The 19,102-nt window shown below is 70.5% G+C and overlaps 3 protein-coding genes across 4 annotated transcripts; 2 read left to right on the top strand and 1 right to left on the bottom strand.

The window, feature by feature from the left end:
* The first annotated feature begins 579 nt into the window (after window positions 1–579).
* Window positions 580–2,574, top strand: POLR2H (RNA polymerase II, I and III subunit H). The gene is made up of 5 exons (XM_068692975.1): window positions 580–740; window positions 864–947; window positions 1,823–1,916; window positions 2,024–2,107; window positions 2,213–2,574. The coding sequence occupies exons 1-5, from the start codon at window positions 668–670 to the stop codon at window positions 2,328–2,330; spliced, it is 453 nt and encodes a 150-aa protein (XP_068549076.1). The 5' UTR covers window positions 580–667; the 3' UTR covers window positions 2,331–2,574.
* Window positions 2,575–2,903: 329 nt separating this feature from the next.
* On the bottom strand, window positions 2,904–4,934 carry THPO (thrombopoietin). The gene is made up of 5 exons (XM_068692974.1): window positions 4,922–4,934; window positions 3,968–4,095; window positions 3,785–3,871; window positions 3,413–3,571; window positions 2,904–3,329 (listed from the first exon to the last, which is right to left on the bottom strand). The coding sequence occupies exons 1-5, from the start codon at window positions 4,932–4,934 to the stop codon at window positions 3,144–3,146; spliced, it is 573 nt and encodes a 190-aa protein (XP_068549075.1). The 3' UTR covers window positions 2,904–3,143.
* A 4,274-nt stretch (window positions 4,935–9,208) lies between these two features.
* CHRD (chordin) lies at window positions 9,209–19,052 on the top strand. 2 transcript variants are annotated; one of them, XM_068692964.1, is made up of 25 exons: window positions 9,209–9,729; window positions 10,484–10,729; window positions 11,531–11,804; window positions 12,208–12,311; window positions 12,868–12,994; window positions 13,262–13,408; window positions 13,484–13,601; window positions 14,356–14,452; window positions 14,562–14,703; window positions 14,786–14,926; window positions 15,310–15,392; window positions 15,490–15,637; window positions 15,733–15,839; window positions 15,926–16,042; window positions 16,140–16,296; window positions 16,382–16,623; window positions 16,716–16,829; window positions 16,999–17,199; window positions 17,288–17,381; window positions 17,540–17,596; window positions 17,685–17,788; window positions 17,908–18,010; window positions 18,094–18,248; window positions 18,379–18,472; window positions 18,575–19,052. In XM_068692964.1, exons 1-25 carry the CDS (start codon window positions 9,352–9,354, stop codon window positions 18,631–18,633), a joined length of 3,609 nt encoding a protein of 1,202 aa, XP_068549065.1. In that variant the 5' UTR covers window positions 9,209–9,351; the 3' UTR covers window positions 18,634–19,052. The 2 variants fall into 2 exon arrangements, with proteins under 2 accessions (XP_068549065.1, XP_068549066.1); XM_068692965.1 differs by having other exon boundaries at window positions 12,871–12,994.
* Window positions 19,053–19,102: the final 50 nt, after the last annotated feature.

The following is a 19,102-nucleotide window of genomic DNA, read 5'->3' on the forward strand; positions in this document are numbered from 1 at the left end:
CCCCGGATCCCCCCCCCCATTTCAGCCCCCCCTTGCACCTCCCCCATTACGCTCCCCTATTACAGCCCCCCCCTTCACCCTCCCCTATTACAGCCCCCCCATTGCATCCCTCCCATTGTACCCCCCGGATCCCCCCCCCCCCAATTTCAGTCCCCCCATTCCAGCCCCCCCTATTCCAGCCCCCCCTTCACCCTCCCCCATTTCACCCCCCCATTCCAGCCCCCCCATTGCAGCTCCTTCACTGGATCCCCCTGGAGCCCCCCCCAGCCCCCCTGGAGCCCCCCTCCCCAATTCCAACCCCCCCCTTTACCCCCCCTATTACAGCTCCCCCATTCCAGCCCTCCCTGCAACCCCCCCCATTACATTCCCCCCTTTCACCCCCTCCATCTCACCCCCCCATTACAGCCCCCTTCCCCCCCACACTCCCCTGACCCCCCCAGACCCCCCCAAACCCCCCCCACCCCTCAGGCCCCGGTCTCCCCGAGCCGGGCGGGCACTAGGACCGCGCAGCCACCCTCCCACCACCACCGCGCAGGCGCAGTGCTCACCCTGCCCTCCCTGAAGCCACTTCCGCCCGGCTGTGGGCGGAAGCGGAAGAGCCGCCATCACCGCCGGGACCGGTGAGGGAAGCGGAGGGGGGGGGCACCGGGCCCGGGAGCGCGGCGCCATGGCCGGGATCCTGTTCGAGGACATCTTCGACGTGAAGGACATCGACCCCGAGGGCAAGAAGTTCGACCGAGGTGAGGCGGGGGGCACGGGAAAGCCGGGGGGGGGGGTCCCGGTACCGGGAGGGGGGGGCCCGGGGGTGTGGGGGGGGTCCCGGGGGGGTCCCGGGGCCTGTGGTGACCGCGCCGTGCCCGCAGTGTCCCGGCTGCACTGCGAGAGCGAGTCCTTCAAGATGGACCTGATCCTGGACGTCAACATCCAGATCTACCCCGTGGACCTCGGTACGGGGGGGCTGGGGGGGGAAATGGGGGGGATTGGGGGGTGGGGGGGTGCTGTGGGGGGGGATTGGGGGGTTGGGGGGGTATTGGGGGGTGTTTGGGGGGGCTGGGGGAGAGGATGGGGCTGGGGGGTGCTGTATGGGGAGGGGGGAGGGCAATGGGGGGCTTTATATGGGGGGAAGGATACTGAGGGTGCGCTATATGGGGTGGGGGGGGCCCTATATGGGAGGGAAGGACACTGGGGGTCACTGTGTTGGGGGGGGAGGACACTGGGGGGCACTATACGGGGGAGCACTATATGGGGGGAAGGACACAGGGGGCACTATATAGGGGGAGGGAGGACACTGGGGGCACTGTATAGGGGCAGGACACTGGGGGGCACTTTTTGGGGGTAGTATATGGGGGGAAGGACACTGGGGGCACTATATGGGGGGCGCTATATGGGTGGGGATGGACACTGGTGGACACTATATGGGGGGGAGGACATTTGGGGGCACTATATGGGGGGAAGGACACTATGGGGTGGCACTGTATGGGGAGTGGGGGCACTTTAGGGGAAGAGCGGGGCGCTACATGTTGGGGGGCATTACATAGGGAGGGGGGGCAACCCTAAGTGGGGTGAGCACACCCCCGCTGCGAACAAGGTGCTGGAGATCTGGGTGCTGCAGGGCCTCCCGTCCCTGCCCAGAGCCCGGCCAGCCCCCCCAGACCCCTCGCCGCATCCCCCAAAAGCAGCTTTCCAGCAGCAACAGCGCCCCCAGCCCTTCCCCAGCCCCTCTGGGTGCCCCTGGGACACAGGGAAGGGTGGGGGACGCAGGCTGTGTGCCCCCCCCTGCCCCTTGGATCAGGGCGCAGGGCACTCACCGCTGTCCCTACAGGTGACAAATTCCGCCTGGTGATCGCCAGCACCCTGTACGAGGACGGCACGCTGGACGACGGCGAGTACAACCCCACGGACGACCGGCCCTCCAGGTACTGGGGCTGGGGGGCTGAGGGAGGAGAGGGCGTCCCCCTTGGGGATACGTGGAGGAGGATTTGGGGTTTTGGCGCTGCTCTGAGCTCCCCCCGTCCCGCTGCAGGGCGGACCAGTTCGAGTACGTGATGTACGGCAAGGTGTACCGCATCGAGGGGGACGAGACCTCCATGGAGGCAGCCACGCGCCTGTGAGTGCCCGGAGCTTTTGGGGGGGAGGCAGCGGGGTGTGGGGCCGCGGCTCCTGCAGGTTCCCATCCCCTTCTCACCTCTCCTCTCCTCTCCTCCTGCTCCAGCTCTGCCTACGCCTCCTACGGGGGGCTGCTGATGCGGCTGCAGGGAGACGCCAACAACCTGCACGGCTTCGAGGTGGATTCCCGCGTCTACCTGCTGATGAAGAAGCTGGCCTTCTAGGAGAGGCCGCGCCTCGAGGCTTCCCAGGGACATTCTGCCAGCGAGAAAACGGGAGCCCCAGCACCCCAAATCCTGCCCCGGTATCTGTGCTTCCCGGGTGGGTGCAGGAGGAGGCGTTCTCCTTCCTCACCTTGTTGTTTTTTTTTGTTTGTTTGTTTTTTTTATGCCTCCTGGGATTTGTGGTCCCCTCCTGCGTGGGGAGAGGTGCCTGATGCTGAGCAGAGACCCTGCTGGGCGCCCTGCAGCCCTGCCTGCTGGTGGTTTCCTCTCACCTCCCTCTTCCTGCGCGTCCCAGGCGGGCTCAGCCCCGGCTGTGCTCAGGGATCTGGCCGCATCGGGGCTGGCCATCATTTCAGAGCCATCCCGTGACGGGCCTGGCTCGTTCTTGATTAAACCAGCACGCGTTTTCTAGGGCTGGCTGAGTTGTGAGGCTGATGGGGAGCGGGCGGTGCGCCCCCACGGGGACCCCGAGCACTTCCAGAGGGTGACGGGGGGGCACTGGGATGGCCCCAGAGGGCGCCGTGCTGCTGCTCTCGCTCCTGCAGAGCTGGCGGCTGCCACGGGAGGGAGCCGGGCACAGGGAGACGCCGCAGCGCGTCCCCAGCGCCTCCTCTCAGCGAGGCTGCAGGGGGCAGAGGAGGAGGCGCACGCCCCTTTAGAAAAATAAGGGCTTTAATCGCGAGGCGTTCACAGTCCGGTGGGAGCCAGGTGCGTGCAACCAGGGCTGGGTTGGACCCCCTGGGGGGGCACGTTCCTGGGCACCCGGAGCACAGCTCGGCGACCTGCGGGGTTTTTCTGCCCTCCCCCATCAGTTCAGGCCCCGCGGGGGGGGTCCCTGCCGCCCCCTTGGCCTTGGTTGCACAAATCCTTGGCCAGGTCGTGGAAGAAGAAGCGCAGCTTGCCCTGCAGCAGCCGCTGGTAGGCGAGGAAGATGACGGCCGTGTTCAGCTCCTTGGAGCCTGCAGAGCAGCCCGGCTCCCATGGCTCTTCCTGGGGGGGCTGGAAGGGGACAGAAGGGTCACAAACAGCACCGTGCTCAGCCCCCTGCTGCCCCCCCAGTGCCGGGGGGGGTGAGCTCTCACCTCCCAGGACTTCAGTTGCACGCGGAAGGTTTCGGCGTGGCGGTAGAGCCGATTGAGCTGCCCGGCCCAGCACTCCTGGCTCTCCTGGCTCTGCACCCCCCTCACAGCACCCAGCAGCAGCGTCAGGTCGCAGAGGATCTCGCGCCGCTTGCTCTGGTTCTGGGGAGCAGGCAGGGAGGGAGCGCGCTGACCCTGCTGCCAGGGGGGGGCTGGGGGCCCCGCTCCATCCCTCGCCCCCCTGCCACCAGGTGCGCCCCTCCCTTCCTCCCCCCCCAAGCAGCCTCGTGTGGGGTTTTCGGTGCCCTGTGCTTACCCTGGGGTCCTTCTCCAGTCCCACGGGCACCCCAGGACCATCCTCCCAGCCCTCCTCACCGATTTGGTTTTCCACTGCGTCACTTTGACATCCACCGGGGGCAGCGCCACGGGGCAGCTGAGCACCGAGGGAGCTTGGCACTGGTTCTGTCGGGGCAGAGGACGTCAGGGCTGCGGTCTGGGGACAAGAGCTGTGCCCAGCCCTGCCTGGCACCGGGTTTTGGGGCACGAGGGGCTCCTCACCACTTTCTTCTCCATGTCCTTGGCCTCCCCGATGTACTTGTGGATGAGCCTTTCGTCGCACACCAGCCGCGCTGGGCTGGCACGGCCCTCTTTGACGTGCAGGAGGAAGGACGTGAGGAGGAGCAGCCCTGGGAGAGAAGGGGGCAGCCCGTGGGCACCCGGCCCCCTTGCGCAGCCCTAGCTGCTGCCGCTGGCCCAGGTTGCCCCGTGGGGGGAGGTTTGGGGGTCCCAGGGGGTCGTGGAGCTCTGCCCCACGGAGGGGAGAGGGGCCCCGCGTCCCAGCTCTGCCCCAGCGCTCGGTGCTGGCCGGGGAGAGCCGGGAGTTCCCAGCTGCGCAGGAGGAGGGGGAAGGATGTGACAAGTGTTGGGGCTGGCTTTTAGGCTCCGCTCCAGCCTGGGAAGCAGGCAGGGAGCCGAGCTGCATTCCCAGCACCGTCCCTCCTGTCGGGAGTTTGTGCCAGGAGCGGCTCCAGGCATCACGTGCGCTTCGGGGAATCCCTGCCTGCAGCCTCCGGCCACACGCGGCGGCTCCTCGCCGCTGGCTGCAGCCAAGGGCTCTCCTGCCACGCAGCCTCCCCAGCAGTGCCAGCACACCGCTGCCCCTGGCACCCCTCTACCAGGTGTCCCCTGTCCCCTGTGCCATGCTGGTGGCCTCCAAAATCTGCTGTGCACCCACCCGGGGCCCTGCTCCCTGCCTGCCTCAGCACTGCACCTGTCCCCAAAAGCCCTCGGTGTCAGCACAGCCCACTCGAGGCCGGACTCTGCAAGCTGCCCGGGCACTTTGGGGACCAGGTCAGCGCCACCAGACCCCCCCCATGGTATTTTCTTGCTGCCAACGGGTGGCACGAGGGCTGTTCCCAGCTCCTGGGCTGCCAACCGGGGTATCTGGGGCCGTGTGGGCGCGGTGCCGCAGCGCTGCCCCTTCCCGCTCACCCCCGCTCGCCCCGCACTCACTGTTCAGCTCCATGCTCGCCTGGGGGCTTCGGCCCTGCATCTTCCACCCTGGGGCCAGCGGCTGCTCCCCGGCTCCCGTCCCCCTTCCATGGAGGGCAGCTGTGGTGCGGGCTCCCCGCGAGCGGCCGGGACGGAGGGGCCGGGCGCCGGGAGCACCCCTCGTGCGGCACGGCACGGCACGGCTCTCCGGCCCGGCCGCCGTGCCGAGGCAGAGTGATTTCCTGTTGTGTCGCTGCTGACCTTCGAGTAAAAGCGCTCCGGGGGCCCCGTGGACGGCTTCCTGCCTCCGGCCGTTTCCTCTCTTGGCTCTGGGATCGGGAAGGGCGTCCCCGGGCGCCCTCGGGGCTCCGTCACCTGCCCCCTGCCCTGGGACCGAGCGCACCGTGCGGGGATGGCGGGGTTGGGAGCCTCAGCTCGGCCCGTCCTGGGGACGAAGGTGGCCCTGGTACCTGCAGGAGAGATGGTGGCGGTGGCTCTCTTTGCGTGGTGGCCCAAGGGGACATCAGCCCAGGTGGGTGCCGCTCCCTGCTGAAGCAGCCAGGCACCCAAAAACCCCTCGCTGGCTGCGGGCCCCATCCCCTGCGGTGGGCTCCATCCCCCTGAGGGGCTGAGGGAGGTGGAGATCCCCGGTGGGGCTGCGGCACAAAGGGACCAATGCAAGCTGGAGCACGGGGGCCTGAGACTTGGCCCTCAGGGTGATTTTTTGGGGAAGAACTGGGTGAAATCCCCACAGGCACCCACGTAACCACGTGCGCGCCCACCACAGCCCCGTGCACGCGCACCTCCCGCGGCACACATCAGGTTGCACACTCGGGTTTCCCCCATGCACACCGTGCTCACGCAGCCCCCCACGCTCACCCCCACCGTTCGGGACCCCCCCCACACCCTCCTTCCCCCCGCATCTGGCTCGGGGCAGCCTGCTCCCAGCCCCACTCTGCGCGTTCCCAGCCCTGTCCCCGTAGTTCCCGGCAGCTCCTGGCTGGGTGACAGCAGCCAGAGTAAACACCCCGGCCCCGCCGCCTGCCCCCTGCCCCTCTCGGCCTCCCCACCTGGCAGCCCACCTTTTGGGCAGCGCGGGGGGGTCCCGATGGGCTCCGGCAGCCCCACAGCTCCAGGGACGGCGCTGGCTGCACGGCTCGGGCACGGCGGCCGGAGAGCGGAGCGGCGAGCAGCGGGGTCAAGCACCGCTGGGCTTCCCCCGCACGGCCATGCCCCGTCTCTGCGGACGTGACGGGCTGCAAACGCGCCCTGCTGGCACGCTCAGCCCCTGGGCCAGTGCTGGCCACGGTCCTGCTGCTGGTCCTGTACCTGTCCCTGATGTACCCCACTCCCCGTTGCACCCCGGTCCCCGCTGCACCCCAGTCCCCGTCCCTCTCGGGGTGCAAAGCCCTTGGTGATGACGTGCTGGGGAGCTGCAGTGCCCCGGGGTCAGTGCTTGCCTTCACAATTAGCTAAACGAACCCATCAGGGAGATGGGATAATGGGAGGTGGGTGGCTGCTTCTGGGTGCAAACTTCCTGGTTTGGGGTGCGGACACCGGAGCACCCCGAGGTGCCTAAAACTGTCCCTTCGCCCCCAAAATGCCTCTTTTCAACCGGTTCCTTGCTGCTGGAAGGGGCACTGCTGCTGCTTGCTGCCCCTGCCTGGGGGGCGTAGGGGGGACCCCCTGGTGCCGGCGGGGGGGCTCGGGGCCGTGCAGCTGGCCGGATCCCAGCGCCGAGTTTCCCACCTCTCCTTACAGGGTGCAAAGTGCCGGCAATCCCACTGCGGGGGGCAGCCGTTCGCACCCACTCCGCCAAGGTGCCAGGGGCGGCCGGAGGTGCCAGGTGGCCGGGGTGGGGGTCCCAGGTGGGTGGCACAGCTGCTGCCCCCCCCTCCCCCCCCACCAGGCCACCCAGGTGTGCCCGCTGGGCACCCGCAGGATGCCGGGCACGTGGGAAGCAAACCTGGGCTTCCTGGGCAGGGAGGGGGGTCCGAGCCCCCTTTGAAGCCCCCATAAAAGAGCCCAGCATCAAGGGAGGAGAAAGTCAAAGGAACAAAGAGAGCGGCTAATCCCGGCCTGAGCAAACAGCCCCCGTTTGCTCAGGGCCCAGCTGGCCCCGGGGCCGGGGGGAAAGGGCCGGGGACGGGGCTGGGGGCACGGGGGGACGGGGCAGGCAGCACTCTGCATGCGGGCAGGCCCCGTGCCCCCCCAGCCCAGGCAGCTCGGCCCCCTCGGGCCCCGTTTTACATTTGCAAATTGCCAATAAACATCCGTGGGCAAACAGCCCCGTGCCCTCCGCTCCGCTCCCACGCTCGTGGGCGCTGGCGGTGCTGCAAAGGGCCCCGGGATGGGATAACACAGCACGAGGGGGGGGGCTGGCACAGATTTCCCCCATTTCCCCGTGCCCACGGGCCCTGCCTGGCACCGCACAGGGGGTGCCCAGCAAGGGGGGGCTGGGACAAACCGGGCAGTGCCCCCCAGGAGCATCAGCACTGCCTGTGGGCATGCCCCGAGCCATCACCAACACGGCCACGCTCGCCCCGTCGGTGGCCACCGCTGCCCCCGTGCCCCATCCCGCTCCTTGCCCCGCTGCCCCCCGTGCTGGCTGGGCTGGGGTGGGGGGCACCAGGAGGGCACCTCGCCCCCCCCTGCATCCATCCCGCGGGGCGGCGAAGGGGTTAATGCCAGGCGGCCGAGCCGCAGGTGGGCGCAAGAATGAAATTCCTTCTCGCCGTCCTGCGAAGTCTGGGCACAAATATTTGCCTGCATGTCCGGTGGGCGGGTGGGGGGGGGGGAGGAGACCACCATCGCTCTGGGAGCGTGCTAATCCCCATGCCAAACAGCCCCCCCCACACACTCCGTGCCCCCCGCAGGGGTCGCTTTGGGGCAGGGGGGATTTGTGGGGTGGGCGCACGGGGGACGCCGGCACCTTTGGGTGCCCCTGCGGGCAGGGAGCTGCGGGGTGCTGGCAGCGGGCACGGTGCCATGGGCACGGCACAGCCCCACGTGGGTGGGTATTTTGGGGTGTTTTGGGGTGTCCTGGGCATGCTGCCTGCATCCTGGCCCCCGAGCTGTGCCGGCTGCCGCAGCCAGGAGGGAGGCGAGAAGGGGCAGAGAGCCCCAGCCGTCCCCGCCGTGCCGGGAACACGCAGTCCATAATAAACTCCATGTGTCTGGAGACGAAAAGCAGCCGCTCCCCACCCCGGCATCATGTCCCCCGGCTGCATCCCCCCCGTTACCTGCCGCCCCCAAAACCCCTTCCACCCCCAGCCCCCCCCCCACATCCCATCACCACCACCACCACCCCTTGCCTTCGTCTGGGGCGGCCCGGCCCTGCGAGCCGCCTGCCAGTTGTGCAAATATTGCCGGAACGGCTGTAATCCCCGTGTCCAACGTGAATTATGAGATATTTCCACCCATTACGACAGGCCCCCCCACCCCACCCCCCCGCCCCGCCGCGTGTGTGCAGGGCCGGGGGGGATTAGTCACGGGGCAAGCCGCGTTCGGCGCAGGGCTTCAGGGAGGCCACGGCACCTCGGTGCCCCACGCAGGGCAGGGGGGCTTTTTTTTGGGGAACTGGGGGGCCTCTGAGCCTCTCCGGCTCCTTTCGGGTCTGGGCCCCAAGTTTATGGCACGGGGACGAGGCTGGCGGTGCCAGGGTGCCCGGGAGGCAGAGGGAGGCCGTGGGAAGGGGCCGGGGCGTGCGGTTTTGCCTCGACCCCATCCCTGGGGAGAAGAGGCTCCTTCCTGCCGCCCCGAGCCCGGCTCATGTTCAAAGCCCGGAGCAGACAGCGGCTAATGAGGCCAGACAATAGGGAGCTGCGTGGGGCAGCAGCGCTGGCACGGGCCGCTGCCGCCCCGAAGCCAGGCGCGGGACGGCCCCGCCACCGTGGGGGCAGCGGGGACAGGACGGGACGGGGCAGCACCCGCTCCACGCCACCCTCACCGTGGGCAGGGCACGTGCCCACCGAGCCCACCGAGCCCACGGAGCCCACCCAGCATTTTGGGGGGCAGGGGAGCGGTGGCGGTGCTGTTGGGGTGCCCCATCCCCGCCGTGCCAAAGGGGCACCCCAATGCCGTGGGGTCACGGGGCCGGGCACCTGCTGCAGGCGGAGGGGCTGGGGTGGCACAGGGGGCACGGGGGGCACGGGGTGGGTCAGGGTGGCCGGGGCTGCCCGCTGCTGGCCTTCCCCGTCCCCATGCAGCTCCAGCTGCCCACAGCCGGTGGCCCCGTTGGGGCTGTGCCGGCGCCAGGCCCAGCTCCGGAGCGCCTCAGAGCCGCCTTTGTGCAGCGCTCCCAGCACATGTGGGGCACTGGGAGCCAGCTGGGGGCACCGGCACCATTTTCCAGAGCTGCCCCCATCCCACAAGCTCAGACACCCCCGGGGCAGCCACCATCCCTCGGGCTGGGGCACCCCTGGCATTCCTAAGGGCACACAGGGCTGGGGATGAGCGATGCCCGGGCGCAACGGGAGGAGCTGCCTCAGTTTCCCCCATGCCAAGGCCGCAGCTTCCCCGGCTTTCCTTCCTTCCCGGGAAAGGGGAGGGAGCTTCCCCCGCCGCTTCCCCACATCCCCGCGGCCGAGCCAGGAGACTGTGACGAGCTCTGGGTGCGCGGAGCCAGCGCCGGATTCCTGGCACCGGCGGGGAGGCCGGGAGCCATCGCCCGCCTCCTCCCCGCTCGGCCCCGCTCGCTCCCCGCCGTCCCCCTGGGCCGCCGCCGCGGGCACCGGGCGGTGACGCTGGCACGGCCGCGCAGCCCCCAGCCCTCCCCTGCCGCCGGATCCCGGGCCAGCGGGGACGCCGGGAGAGAGGAGCGGGGACAGGTCGGTGGCACCGCTGGGGACAGCAGGGAGGGCATGGGGACGGGGGTGCCAGGCTGCCAGGCACGGTCCCCGCTCTCAGAAGGGCCTGGAGAGCGTGGCAGGGTGCTGTGGGCACGGCGTGCCCGCGGGATGCACGGGAACCCTGGCGGTGTCCCAGCCCCTGGGGTGCCAGCGGGATGTCCCAGCGGGGAAACCCGGCTGCTCCTCGCGGCCTCGTGCCAGGGCCAGCTCCTGCCACGGGGCAGCTCCTGGGCATGGCCGTGCCCCCACGTCCCCCCCCGGAGAGGTGCCTGGCACAGCAGGAGGCAGGGGAGCAACGAGCTGGGGTGGGAAAGGGGACGGGGAGGCCGTGGGCGAGCTGGGGTTGGGGCACCCTGACAGCAGGGGCAGGGGGCAGGGGGCTGCAGCCCCCCCCCAGCCGCTCACCGGGTTTGGGGGGAGGCCCAGGAGGAGCCTTGTGGGGCGGCAGGGGCCTGTTGTGCTCCAGCTGTGCCGTGTTTCCCTGGCTACACCGTGCAGCTGGCCGGGTGTTTGTACCGCCGAGAGTTGATTTTGGCAGCCCCGCGCTTCCCCCTCCTCCCCTCCACGCCCGCCTCCCCCTCCCCGGGCGCCCGCCCGCCACGCACCCGGCACCCGGCTCCCCTCCCTCGGCGGGGGGACACCGGTGGCACTCGGCACCCCCATCTCCTGCCCCCCACGCCCCCCCAGACGCTCCCCGTGCCTCGGTTTCCCCAGCCGGACGCTGTCTCCCCAGGCCTTTCCATGGTGTCTGCTACCTGCCCGCCGCCGCCCTCGCCAGCCCGGGCACATGGGGGCGAAGAGCAGCCTCCACCCCACGTCCCCACTGCCCTCCCTGGGCCAAGGACCCCAAAGATCCGGGCTCCTGTCCCCCCCCAGCCTCTGCCACCGATGGGCAGGGTGCTGGGGTCCCGCTCCGGGACCTTCCTGTGCCCAGCAGCAGCCGGAGGGATTTGGGGATGCCGAGGGCGCAAGTTGTGGGGTGCGTGTTGCTGGGGCTCTGCAGGGTGCGGGGGGGGTTTGGGGGACAAAACAGAGCGGGTGGGGGGTCTGTGTGCCCTGGGGGTGGGCTTCAGGGGTGTGTGCAGATGGATGGTGCCCTGCAGTGCCCCCATGTCCCCGGGGGTCCCAAGCGGCCTGGGAGGGGACGGAGTGGATTTGGGGGCCCTCAGGATGCCCCTTGCCCACAGATGCCCCATGCCAGGGGAGAATATTGGGGGGGGAGCATTGTAATGGGGGTGCCCTGCAAATGCCAAGGGGGCTGTGGGTGGGTTCCCAGGGGCCATACAGGGGAGGGGGGCATATGGATGGGGGCACACCCAGCATGCCCAGTGCCTAGGGATACCCCAAAATCCCGGGGGGAGGGGTTGTCCTACACTGTCCTGGGGGGTGTTGGGTGGATCGGGGGGGTCCCCAGCATGCCATGGGGGTGACGGCATCCCCCAGGTACCCCATACCCGGGGAAGGGGTCAATGGATGGGGAGGGTTCCCAGGGATGCCCCATGCCCAGGGGTACCCCGTGCCTCGGGGGGTGGGGGTGGCAAACAGAGGGGGGGTCTCCCCAAAACACCCACACCAGGCGTCACCCCAATCCCCCCGGGACCACCTACAGCCCCCGGGGTGCCCCAGAACGACCCGGGGCCGGGGATGTGCGAAGAGGGGGAGAGGAGGCGGCTGGGCTGGGGTAGAGGAGGGGGGGGGGGGGTGCGCAAAGCGCAGCGGGGGCGCGTCCCCCCCGGCCGGCCGCTGCCTGCGCCTCATTAGCGGCCCTTTGTTTGCACAGGGCTCGCAGCTCCCGCTTGCCCATGCCGCCGCCTATAAAGCGGGGCCGGGGCCGGCAGCCGGGCAGAGGCGGTGGCGGCGGCAGCGGCAGGCAGCGGCCGGCCCCCCCTCCCCGCCCCCGGCCCCCCGGTTCCCCCGGCCGGCCGGCACCATGCGCGCCGCCCCGCTGCTGCTGCTGCTCGCCCTGCTCGCCCTGCCCGCCCGCGCCGCCCGCCCCAAGCTCGCCCTGCCCATCCGGCCCGACACCGAGCCGCTGCCCCCCGGGGGGGCGGCAGGTAGGACCCCCTCCGTGCGCCCCTTTTCCTCCACACCCCCTTTCCCGTGCGCCCCCGGCGCAGGCACCCCCTCTCCAAGCCACCCCTCTCCTTGCACCCCTCTCCTCGCACCCTCTCCGTGCTCCCCCCTTCGTGCACCCCCTTTTTCCTGCACCCCAAGGGTCCGCTCTCTGTCCCCCCCCCACCCCCCAACACCCGGTGCCGGGTCTCCGCCGGGACCCCCGTGCTGGGGGGCGCGGGGAGCGGGCACGGTGGGGCGGTGCCGGCCGCTGTCCGCCCCGCGGGGCTGCGGCAGGGGGGTGCCCGCGGCCCGGAGGTGACTTGTTTTTTGGTTTTTTGGTTTTTTTTTTGGGGTGGTGGTGGGGGGGGTTGTCAATTTTTTTGGGGGGTGTTGTCTCCGCAGGCTGCGCCTTCGGGGGGCATTTCTACGCGCTGGACGAGACGTGGCACCCGGACCTGGGGGAGCCCTTCGGGGTGATGCGCTGCGTGATCTGCCACTGCGAGCCGGTGAGAGCCCCCCCGCGCCGCGCCGCACACGGCGGAGACCCCCCCGGCACGGGGCCCTGCTGGGGAGGGGGCTGGGAGCTGGGGGGGGATCGCCCCCTTCAGCCCCGTAGCTCCCCCCCCCCCTCCTCTCCGCCCACCCCATGGAAAGCGAGCAGGGATTCCTCCAGCCGGCCTGACACCTGGGTGTCCCCCCCCCGGGGGCAGCGGGGAGGAGAAGGGGAAGGGGGGGGCTTAAAGGATCAGGCTTCGCTCTCCTTCCCCTCCTCAGGACGGCCCCCGGCCCCCCCTCCAGCAGCCCCCCGAGGCTGGAGGGGCCGCGCACAGCTGGGCAGGGGGATGGGGGCTGGGGGGGGGGAACAGGGGGGGCTTGGCTGCGGTACAGGCAGCTGGGGGCTGCGCAAGGTGTCCGGGGGGGGGCTCCAGATGGGCTGGGGGAGCCGGGCTGTGCCAGGGGAGCGCTGGTGCCCTGAATGTGCCACCCGAGGGGAATTTGGGTGGTTGGGTCGCCCACATCCCTGGCACGGCTCGGCACGGCTCTGCCCCCCCCCCCCCCCAGCAGAGGAACCGCCGAGGGAAGGCAGCAGGAAAAGTGAACTGCAAGAACATGAAGCAGGACTGCCCCGTGCCCGCCTGCCCCCGCGCCACGCTGCTGCCCGGGCACTGCTGCCACACCTGCCCCAAAGGTCAGCGCAGCCCCCGCGGGGTGCTGGGCACCCGGGAGAGGGGACACTGGGCACCCCCTCACCCCCCTCAGGAAGGGGATGCTTGTTTTTGGGGTTGTCTGTGCCCTTGGGATGCCCACAAGGTGCTGGGCAGGGGCGCACGGGGCTGAACCCAGCGTGCCCCCGGCGCACAGCCCTGTTTTTGGCTTTATTTTGGGAGGGGGGGGATTCAGTTTTACCGCAAGCAGCCTGCTGCAATCACCTCCCCGCTGTGCCTTGCTCTGCCAGCCTTGCCAGGCCCCCCGGAGAAGAGCGCCGAGCCCCCCTTCGACACCTTCGAGTACTTCCAGGACAAGGAGGACGAGCTGGACAAGCCCTACAACGACCGCTCCTACCTCAGCTCCGAGGGCCTGGCCCGCGACGACGCCCGCACAGGTGAGCCCCGGGGCAGGCAGGGGGGACACGGGACGTCCCCACGCTCCCTCCACGAGCACCTTTTCCCCTTCCCAGAGTTCGTGGCCCTGCTGACGAGTGGCCCTGAACCGTGGCACCCCACGTCCAGCGCGGTGGCCAAGGCTCGCTTCACCCTGCTGCGCTCCTACCTGCTCTTCTCCATCAGCTACGAGCGGTGAGTCCCCGAAACACGGGGTGCAGGTGTGCTCGTGCCTCAGTTTCCCCCCCTCTGGACACTCCCTGTGCTGTCACAGCCTCGCCTTGGCGTGGTGGTGGTGGGGAGAGATTTGGGGAGGGGGGCGACGTGCCGGGGGTCCGGCGGTGCTTGCGGGCAGCCGGCATTTCGGCGCGGCGCCGGCACGGCCTCACCCCTTCGCCTCCAGGGCTGGAGCGCAAACAAACGGCACCGGGACCGGCTCCAGGGCTGGGGGACGTGGGCACAGCAGGGCAGAGGCGCCGTGCAGCCCCGTGCCCCCGCTGGCGGGCACTGGCAGGGTGATGCCGACGGGGCCCCCAGTCCCTGCTGTGCCCTCCCCGGCTGCCCGCTGGCAGCGGCTGAGCCTCTCCTCTCCTCTCCTCTCTCTTTCCCTCCCTCCTTCCCGCTCCGGTTTCTTCTGCTCTTCCTCGCTTCCAGGCCCCTTTTGCATAGTAAAGTGGTGACTAATTTCCAGCTCCGACCGGGGGAGCCAAACGGAGCCGAAAATGCTCCTAATTTACAGCTGGGCCGACCGCTCGGCTCCCCGCGGGTCCGGCCCCACCGTCTTCCCCAGCGGGGACCCCCTCCTGCGCGGTGCCAGCCCGGCTCCACTCCGGGGCAGGGGGACCCCAGGGGACCCAGGCCAGCTCTGGGCCACCCCGGGTGCTGGTGCCCAAGGGAGGGGAGCCGGGGGGTGAGGGGGGGTCTCTGTTCACCCCCTCAATGCCCGCAGGCTGGGGAGGCCGAGCCGGGTGCGTTTCAGCGACCCCGAGGGCAACGTGCTGTTTGAGCACCCCGTGCAGAAGAGCGCAGCCCCCGAGGACGGCATGGTGAGAGGGGCAGGAGGGCACGGGGGGGGGGTAAAACAAGCCAATTGTGCCCCCCCACACCTGGCAGCACGGTGCCCCCGACCCCTGCCCAGCCTTTATTCGCCCGCAGCTCTGCGGGATGTGGCGCACGGTGTCCAAGGCCAACGTGCAGCTGCTGCGCGGGGAGCAGCTCCGCGTCTCCCTCGTCACCCGCACGCAGCCCTCCGGGGAGGTCCACGGGCACATCCTCAAGCACCGGGCGCTCTTTGCGGGTAAGGCTGGGCCCCCCACGCGCCCCCCACCCCCGAGCGGGTGCCCGGCGGGGTGCCCCTCACGCCCCCTCTCCCTGCTCAGAGACCTTCGGTGCCATCCTGACCTCCTCGGACCCCGCGCACCTGGGAGCCGGGGGCATGGCCATGCTGACGCTGAGTGACACCGAGAACAACCTGCACTTCATCCTCATGGCCCGCGGGCTGCTGGAGCCCGGCGCTGGGGGTGAGGGTGGGCACGGGCACCCTGCAGGGTGGGGGGGCGCAGGGGGGGCGTGGGGTGGCCTCTGTGGGGTCAGGTTGGGTGCAGGGGCTGTGTGTGGTGTGGGGACAGGCGTGCGCAGGGGCTGGGTGTGAGCTGGGGTGTGAGGGGGTTTTGGGGGGGAATTTGGGGCAGGGGGATGTGTAGGAGTGAGGGGCTGGGGTGCATGGGGTGTGGGGGTCAGGAGGGGGGCTGTGCAAGGATGAGGGGTGTAAGGGGGGAATGGTGCGGGCCAAGCTGTGGGCAGGGGTCGGGGCGTGCAGCGAGGATGTGGGGTGTCGCCGTTGGGAAGCAGGGGGGGCAGAGGGGTGGGTTTGGGGCTCAGCTCTCTGCCCTGCCCTGCCCAGAATCCCCCTGGGTGCCGCTGCGGGTCCGCATCCTGCACCAGGGCCGGACGCTGCGGGAGGTCCGTGCCAACATCACCGTGGAGGTACGGCCGTCCCCACCCTAGCCCCGGGGCCAGGGCTGAGCCGCGGCACTGTGCCTCCACCCCACACACCCCTCTCCTCTCCTCTCCTCTCCTCCAGGACCCTGACTTCGCCGAGGTGCTGAGCGAGCTGTCTGCCCGCGAGCTGCAGTGGCTGGTGCAGGGGCAGCTCCGCATCGTGGCCGAGACGGAGGGCCGGCACGCGCGCCAGCTGGCCGGCACCATCACCGCCCGCCGCGGCTGTGACAGTGAGCACGGGCACCCTGGGGCGCAGGGGGTGGCTGTGCCCCCCTCCCCAGCCTCACCCCCACCCCCTCCTCGCTCCTCTCTCCCCGGGTTCAAGCCATCCAGAGCGTGCTGTGCGGGGCGGACGCCTTGCTGCCGACCAAGACGGGGGCCGTGGGCTCGGCCAAGCTGGCTCTGCACGAGAACGGCACGCTGCAGTACCAGGTAAGGGGCACGGGCACCACGCTGGGGGTGCGCCTCCAACGCCCCGGGGGTGCCCCCGCTGCTGCCCCTCGGCGCCCTGCCCGCAGGTGCGGGTGGTGGGCACGGCCAGCGAGGTGGTGGGCGTCACGCTGGAGACCAAACCGCGGAGGAAGAACAAGAGGAATGTGCTCTTCGACATGACGCCCAGCTACAAGGATGGGCTGGTGAGTGCTGGCGGCACGGGGCTGGCAATGGGGGCAGCGGGGAGGCTCACACGGGGTGTCCCTGTCCCCACCCGGGTGCTTTTCTCCCTTGTCTCAGGCCCAGGGCTCCTGGCAGAGCCCCAGCGCCCGCGACGCCCACATGCTGCTGCAGAACGAGCTCTTCCTCAACGTGGCCACCAAGGACTGGGCAGAGGGCGAGCTGCGGGGCCAGGTCATCTCCCTGCCCTACAGCGGGCTCCTGGCTCGCTACACAGGTACCCAGGGCGCGGTGGCAGGGGGGTGGCAGAGCATCCCCCCCCCCCTTTACCACTGGCTCCCACCGCCCCTGTCTGTGCGCAGAGATGCCGGTGCCGCTGGCGGGGCAGCTGGTGTCCCCCCCGGTGGGCAGCGGGGCCGGGGGGCACGCCTGGCTGTCTCTGGACGAGCACTGCCACCTGCACTACGAGATCGCCGTGGCGGGGCTGGGCCGCCCGGCCGATGGCACCGTCAGTGCCCACCTGCACGGCGTGGCCGAGCTGGGCGAGCTGGGTGCCCGGCCACACCAGCACAAGCGGCTGCTCAAGGGCTTCTACGGCACCGAGGTGAGGTGGGCACGCGGCCGGGACACCCCCCCAGGTGCCACCGCAGGGCTCGGGGCAGCCCTCACCTCCCCGCGTCCCTCTCGCCCCCGCAGGCTCAGGGGGTGGTGAAGGATCTGGACGCCGATCTCCTGCAGCACCTGGCCCAGGGCACCGCTTTCCTGCAAGTCAGCACCAAAGCCCACCCTCGAGGGGAGATGCGGGGATGGGTAGGTCCCCCCCGTGCGTCCCTGTCACCCCCCGGGGGCACGGCAGGGTCCTGGGCTGCGTGACACTGCCTGGGGTGGGCTGGGAAGGGGACAGGATGGGGACAGTGCCAGCAGCCTGGCGTGGCGTGCCCGTGGGGTCCCCCTCGGTGCCAACCCTCCTGCCCCCCAGGTGCACATCCCCAACCGGTGCCAGGCAGGGGGGGCCCGCCTGGCCCCGGGGGAGGCCGAGCTCTCCGAGGGCTCCAAGGCCAGGGACGCGGAGCAGCTGAAGAAGGACCCCAACTCCTGCTTCTTCGAGGGGCAGCACCGGGCGCACGGCACCCGCTGGGCACCCGACTACGACAAGAAGTGCTCCATCTGCAGCTGCCAGGTACGGGCTGGGGGGGTGTGAGCTGGGGGGCAGCACCCGTCGGTGTGGCCCCCCCCCTTTTCATGAGCCACGTCCCTGCTGTCCCCAGAAGCGCACGGTGATCTGTGACCCCATCTTGTGCCAGCCCCTCAACTGCAGCCGCCAGGTGCACCCCGAGGAGCTGTGCTGCCCCGTCTGCGAAGGTGATGCGGGGGCAGGGGGCTCCGGGGGGGGTGCTGGAGGAGAAGTGGGGGTTGTGGATAAAACTAGAGCCCCAGGGGTACAAGGTGGGGTGGTCCCTCTCCGTTCCTGCCCCACTGGCACCCTTAGTGTCCCCTCATGCCCTCCCTCGTCCTTGCAGAGAAGAAGACGGAGCAGGAGGAGCTGAAGCTGGAGCGGGCACGGGACAGCAGCGAGGGTGAGTCCCAGGGGCACGGGGTGAGGGGCAGCCCCGGCCTCCCTGCCCCCCCCAGCCATCCCATGGACGCCGTGCCCACCTCCCGCAGGCTGCTACTTCGACGGGGACAAGACGTGGCGAGGCTCGGGCACCCGCTGGCACCCCGTCGTGCCCCCCTTCGGCCTCATCAAGTGTGCCATTTGCACCTGCAAGGTGAGCGCGGGCCCCCACCCTGCAGAACCACCCATGGGTGCTGGGAGCTGCTGGGGGGGGCTTAAAGCAGGGCAGCACCTGGTGCAGGTGCCCCCGTGAGCCCCGCACGCTCCCCGCAGGGCACCACGGGCGAAGTGCACTGCGAGAAGGTGCAGTGCCCACGCCTCACCTGTGCCAACCCGGTGCGAGCCAGCCCCTCCGACTGCTGCAAGCAGTGCCCAGGTACCTGCAGCCCCCTCCTGCCCTCGCCGGTGTCCCCAATGCCACCCCGTGGGTGTTCATCCTCCCCGTGCCCTCTCCCGCAGCCCCCGAGAAGAGCATCCCCGAGCTGGCTGACAGCATGCAGGCGGACGGGCCCCGCGCCTGCCGCTTCGGGCGCCGCTGGTACCTCAACAACGAGAGCTGGCACCCCTCGGTGCCACCCTTCGGGGAGATGAAGTGCATCCTGTGCTGGTGTGTGGTGAGTGTGCCGGCCCCCGGGCGCAGAGGTGCCCCCGCGCCAGCCTGAGCGCTTCGGGGATGGGTGGGAGAGGAGCTTGGGGCTGGCACCGAGGGCCCCCGGTGGCTCAGCCCCATTCCCCACCCCGCAGTCAGGGGAGACGCACTGCCAGCGCCAGGAGTGCCCGCCGGCCGCCTGCGCCAGCCCCGCCAGGAGGGACAACCCCTGCTGCGCCAAGTGCCGCGGTGAGCCCGCGCCCCGTGCGCCCCCCTCGGGGGCCGAGCCCCAGCCAGGACCCCTCTGCGCACCCTCCCTGCCCCTCTTTCAGCCCCGTTTTCCCCCCGCAGCTCCAGACGCCCCCCCGGAGAAGGTGCACGATGCCCCGGCCGAGGCGTGGAGCCGCTAAGCAGTGACTGCTGCCCGGAGCAGGGCGAGCACGCAGCGATGCTGGGTGGTCCCGAGGAGCCCCTGGGGCCCCCCATTGCCCCCCTGGGGGGACGGGGCACAGAGGAGCAAGGATTGGGGGGCAGGGGCCAGCCCCCAGCCTGGGCACCCCCTCCCGGCACGGCCGCGGTGCCGGGGCTGCCCTGCCCGCTCCCCCCGGCAGGCAGCGGCAGGGCTGGGGGGGTCAGGGCACCCAGCGCCCCCCCTCTCCGTGAGCCCCACCGCCAGCGGGCGCAGCGGGCACCGTGCCCGCCTTGTACATAGTGTAAAATCCCTCCTGCCCCCGTCTCGCTGCGCCTGTCCCGGCTCGGCTGGACTCGTCATGTAATTTATGGGGACGGGGGTCCCGATGTATTTATTAAAAACAGAGATATTGCCCCCCCCAGGCCCCTCCGTGTCATTCTGGCAGCGGCAGGCGTCGAGTTCTGTGT

Source organism: Anas acuta, chromosome 9, assembly GCF_963932015.1.
Source record: "Anas acuta chromosome 9, bAnaAcu1.1, whole genome shotgun sequence".
Taxonomy (NCBI): domain Eukaryota; kingdom Metazoa; phylum Chordata; class Aves; order Anseriformes; family Anatidae; genus Anas; species Anas acuta.

What these genes read in the sequence shown, in the direction of transcription:
- POLR2H (XM_068692975.1), top strand. Translation starts at nt 668, where the DNA reads ATGGCCGGGATCCTGTTCGAGGACATCTTCGACGTGAAGGACATCGAC. An exon ending in GGGCAAGAAGTTCGACCGAG is followed by an intron (nt 741 to 863) that starts GTGAGGCGGGGG and finishes CCGTGCCCGCAG; the next exon opens with TGTCCCGGCTGCACTGCGAG. An exon ending in GATCTACCCCGTGGACCTCG is followed by an intron (nt 948 to 1,822) that starts GTACGGGGGGGC and finishes CTGTCCCTACAG; the next exon opens with GTGACAAATTCCGCCTGGTG.
- THPO (XM_068692974.1), bottom strand. An exon ending in AGGACATGGAGAAGAAAGTG is followed by an intron (nt 3,872 to 3,967) that starts GTGAGGAGCCCC and finishes CTGCCCCGACAG; the next exon opens with AACCAGTGCCAAGCTCCCTC. An exon ending in CGCAGTGGAAAACCAAATCG is followed by an intron (nt 3,572 to 3,784) that starts GTGAGGAGGGCT and finishes CCTGCTCCCCAG; the next exon opens with AACCAGAGCAAGCGGCGCGA.
- CHRD (XM_068692964.1), top strand. Translation starts at nt 9,352, where the DNA reads ATGAGCGATGCCCGGGCGCAACGGGAGGAGCTGCCTCAGTTTCCCCCA. An exon ending in CCAGCTACAAGGATGGGCTG is followed by an intron (nt 16,043 to 16,139) that starts GTGAGTGCTGGC and finishes CCCTTGTCTCAG; the next exon opens with GCCCAGGGCTCCTGGCAGAG. An exon ending in AGGGCTTCTACGGCACCGAG is followed by an intron (nt 16,624 to 16,715) that starts GTGAGGTGGGCA and finishes TCGCCCCCGCAG; the next exon opens with GCTCAGGGGGTGGTGAAGGA.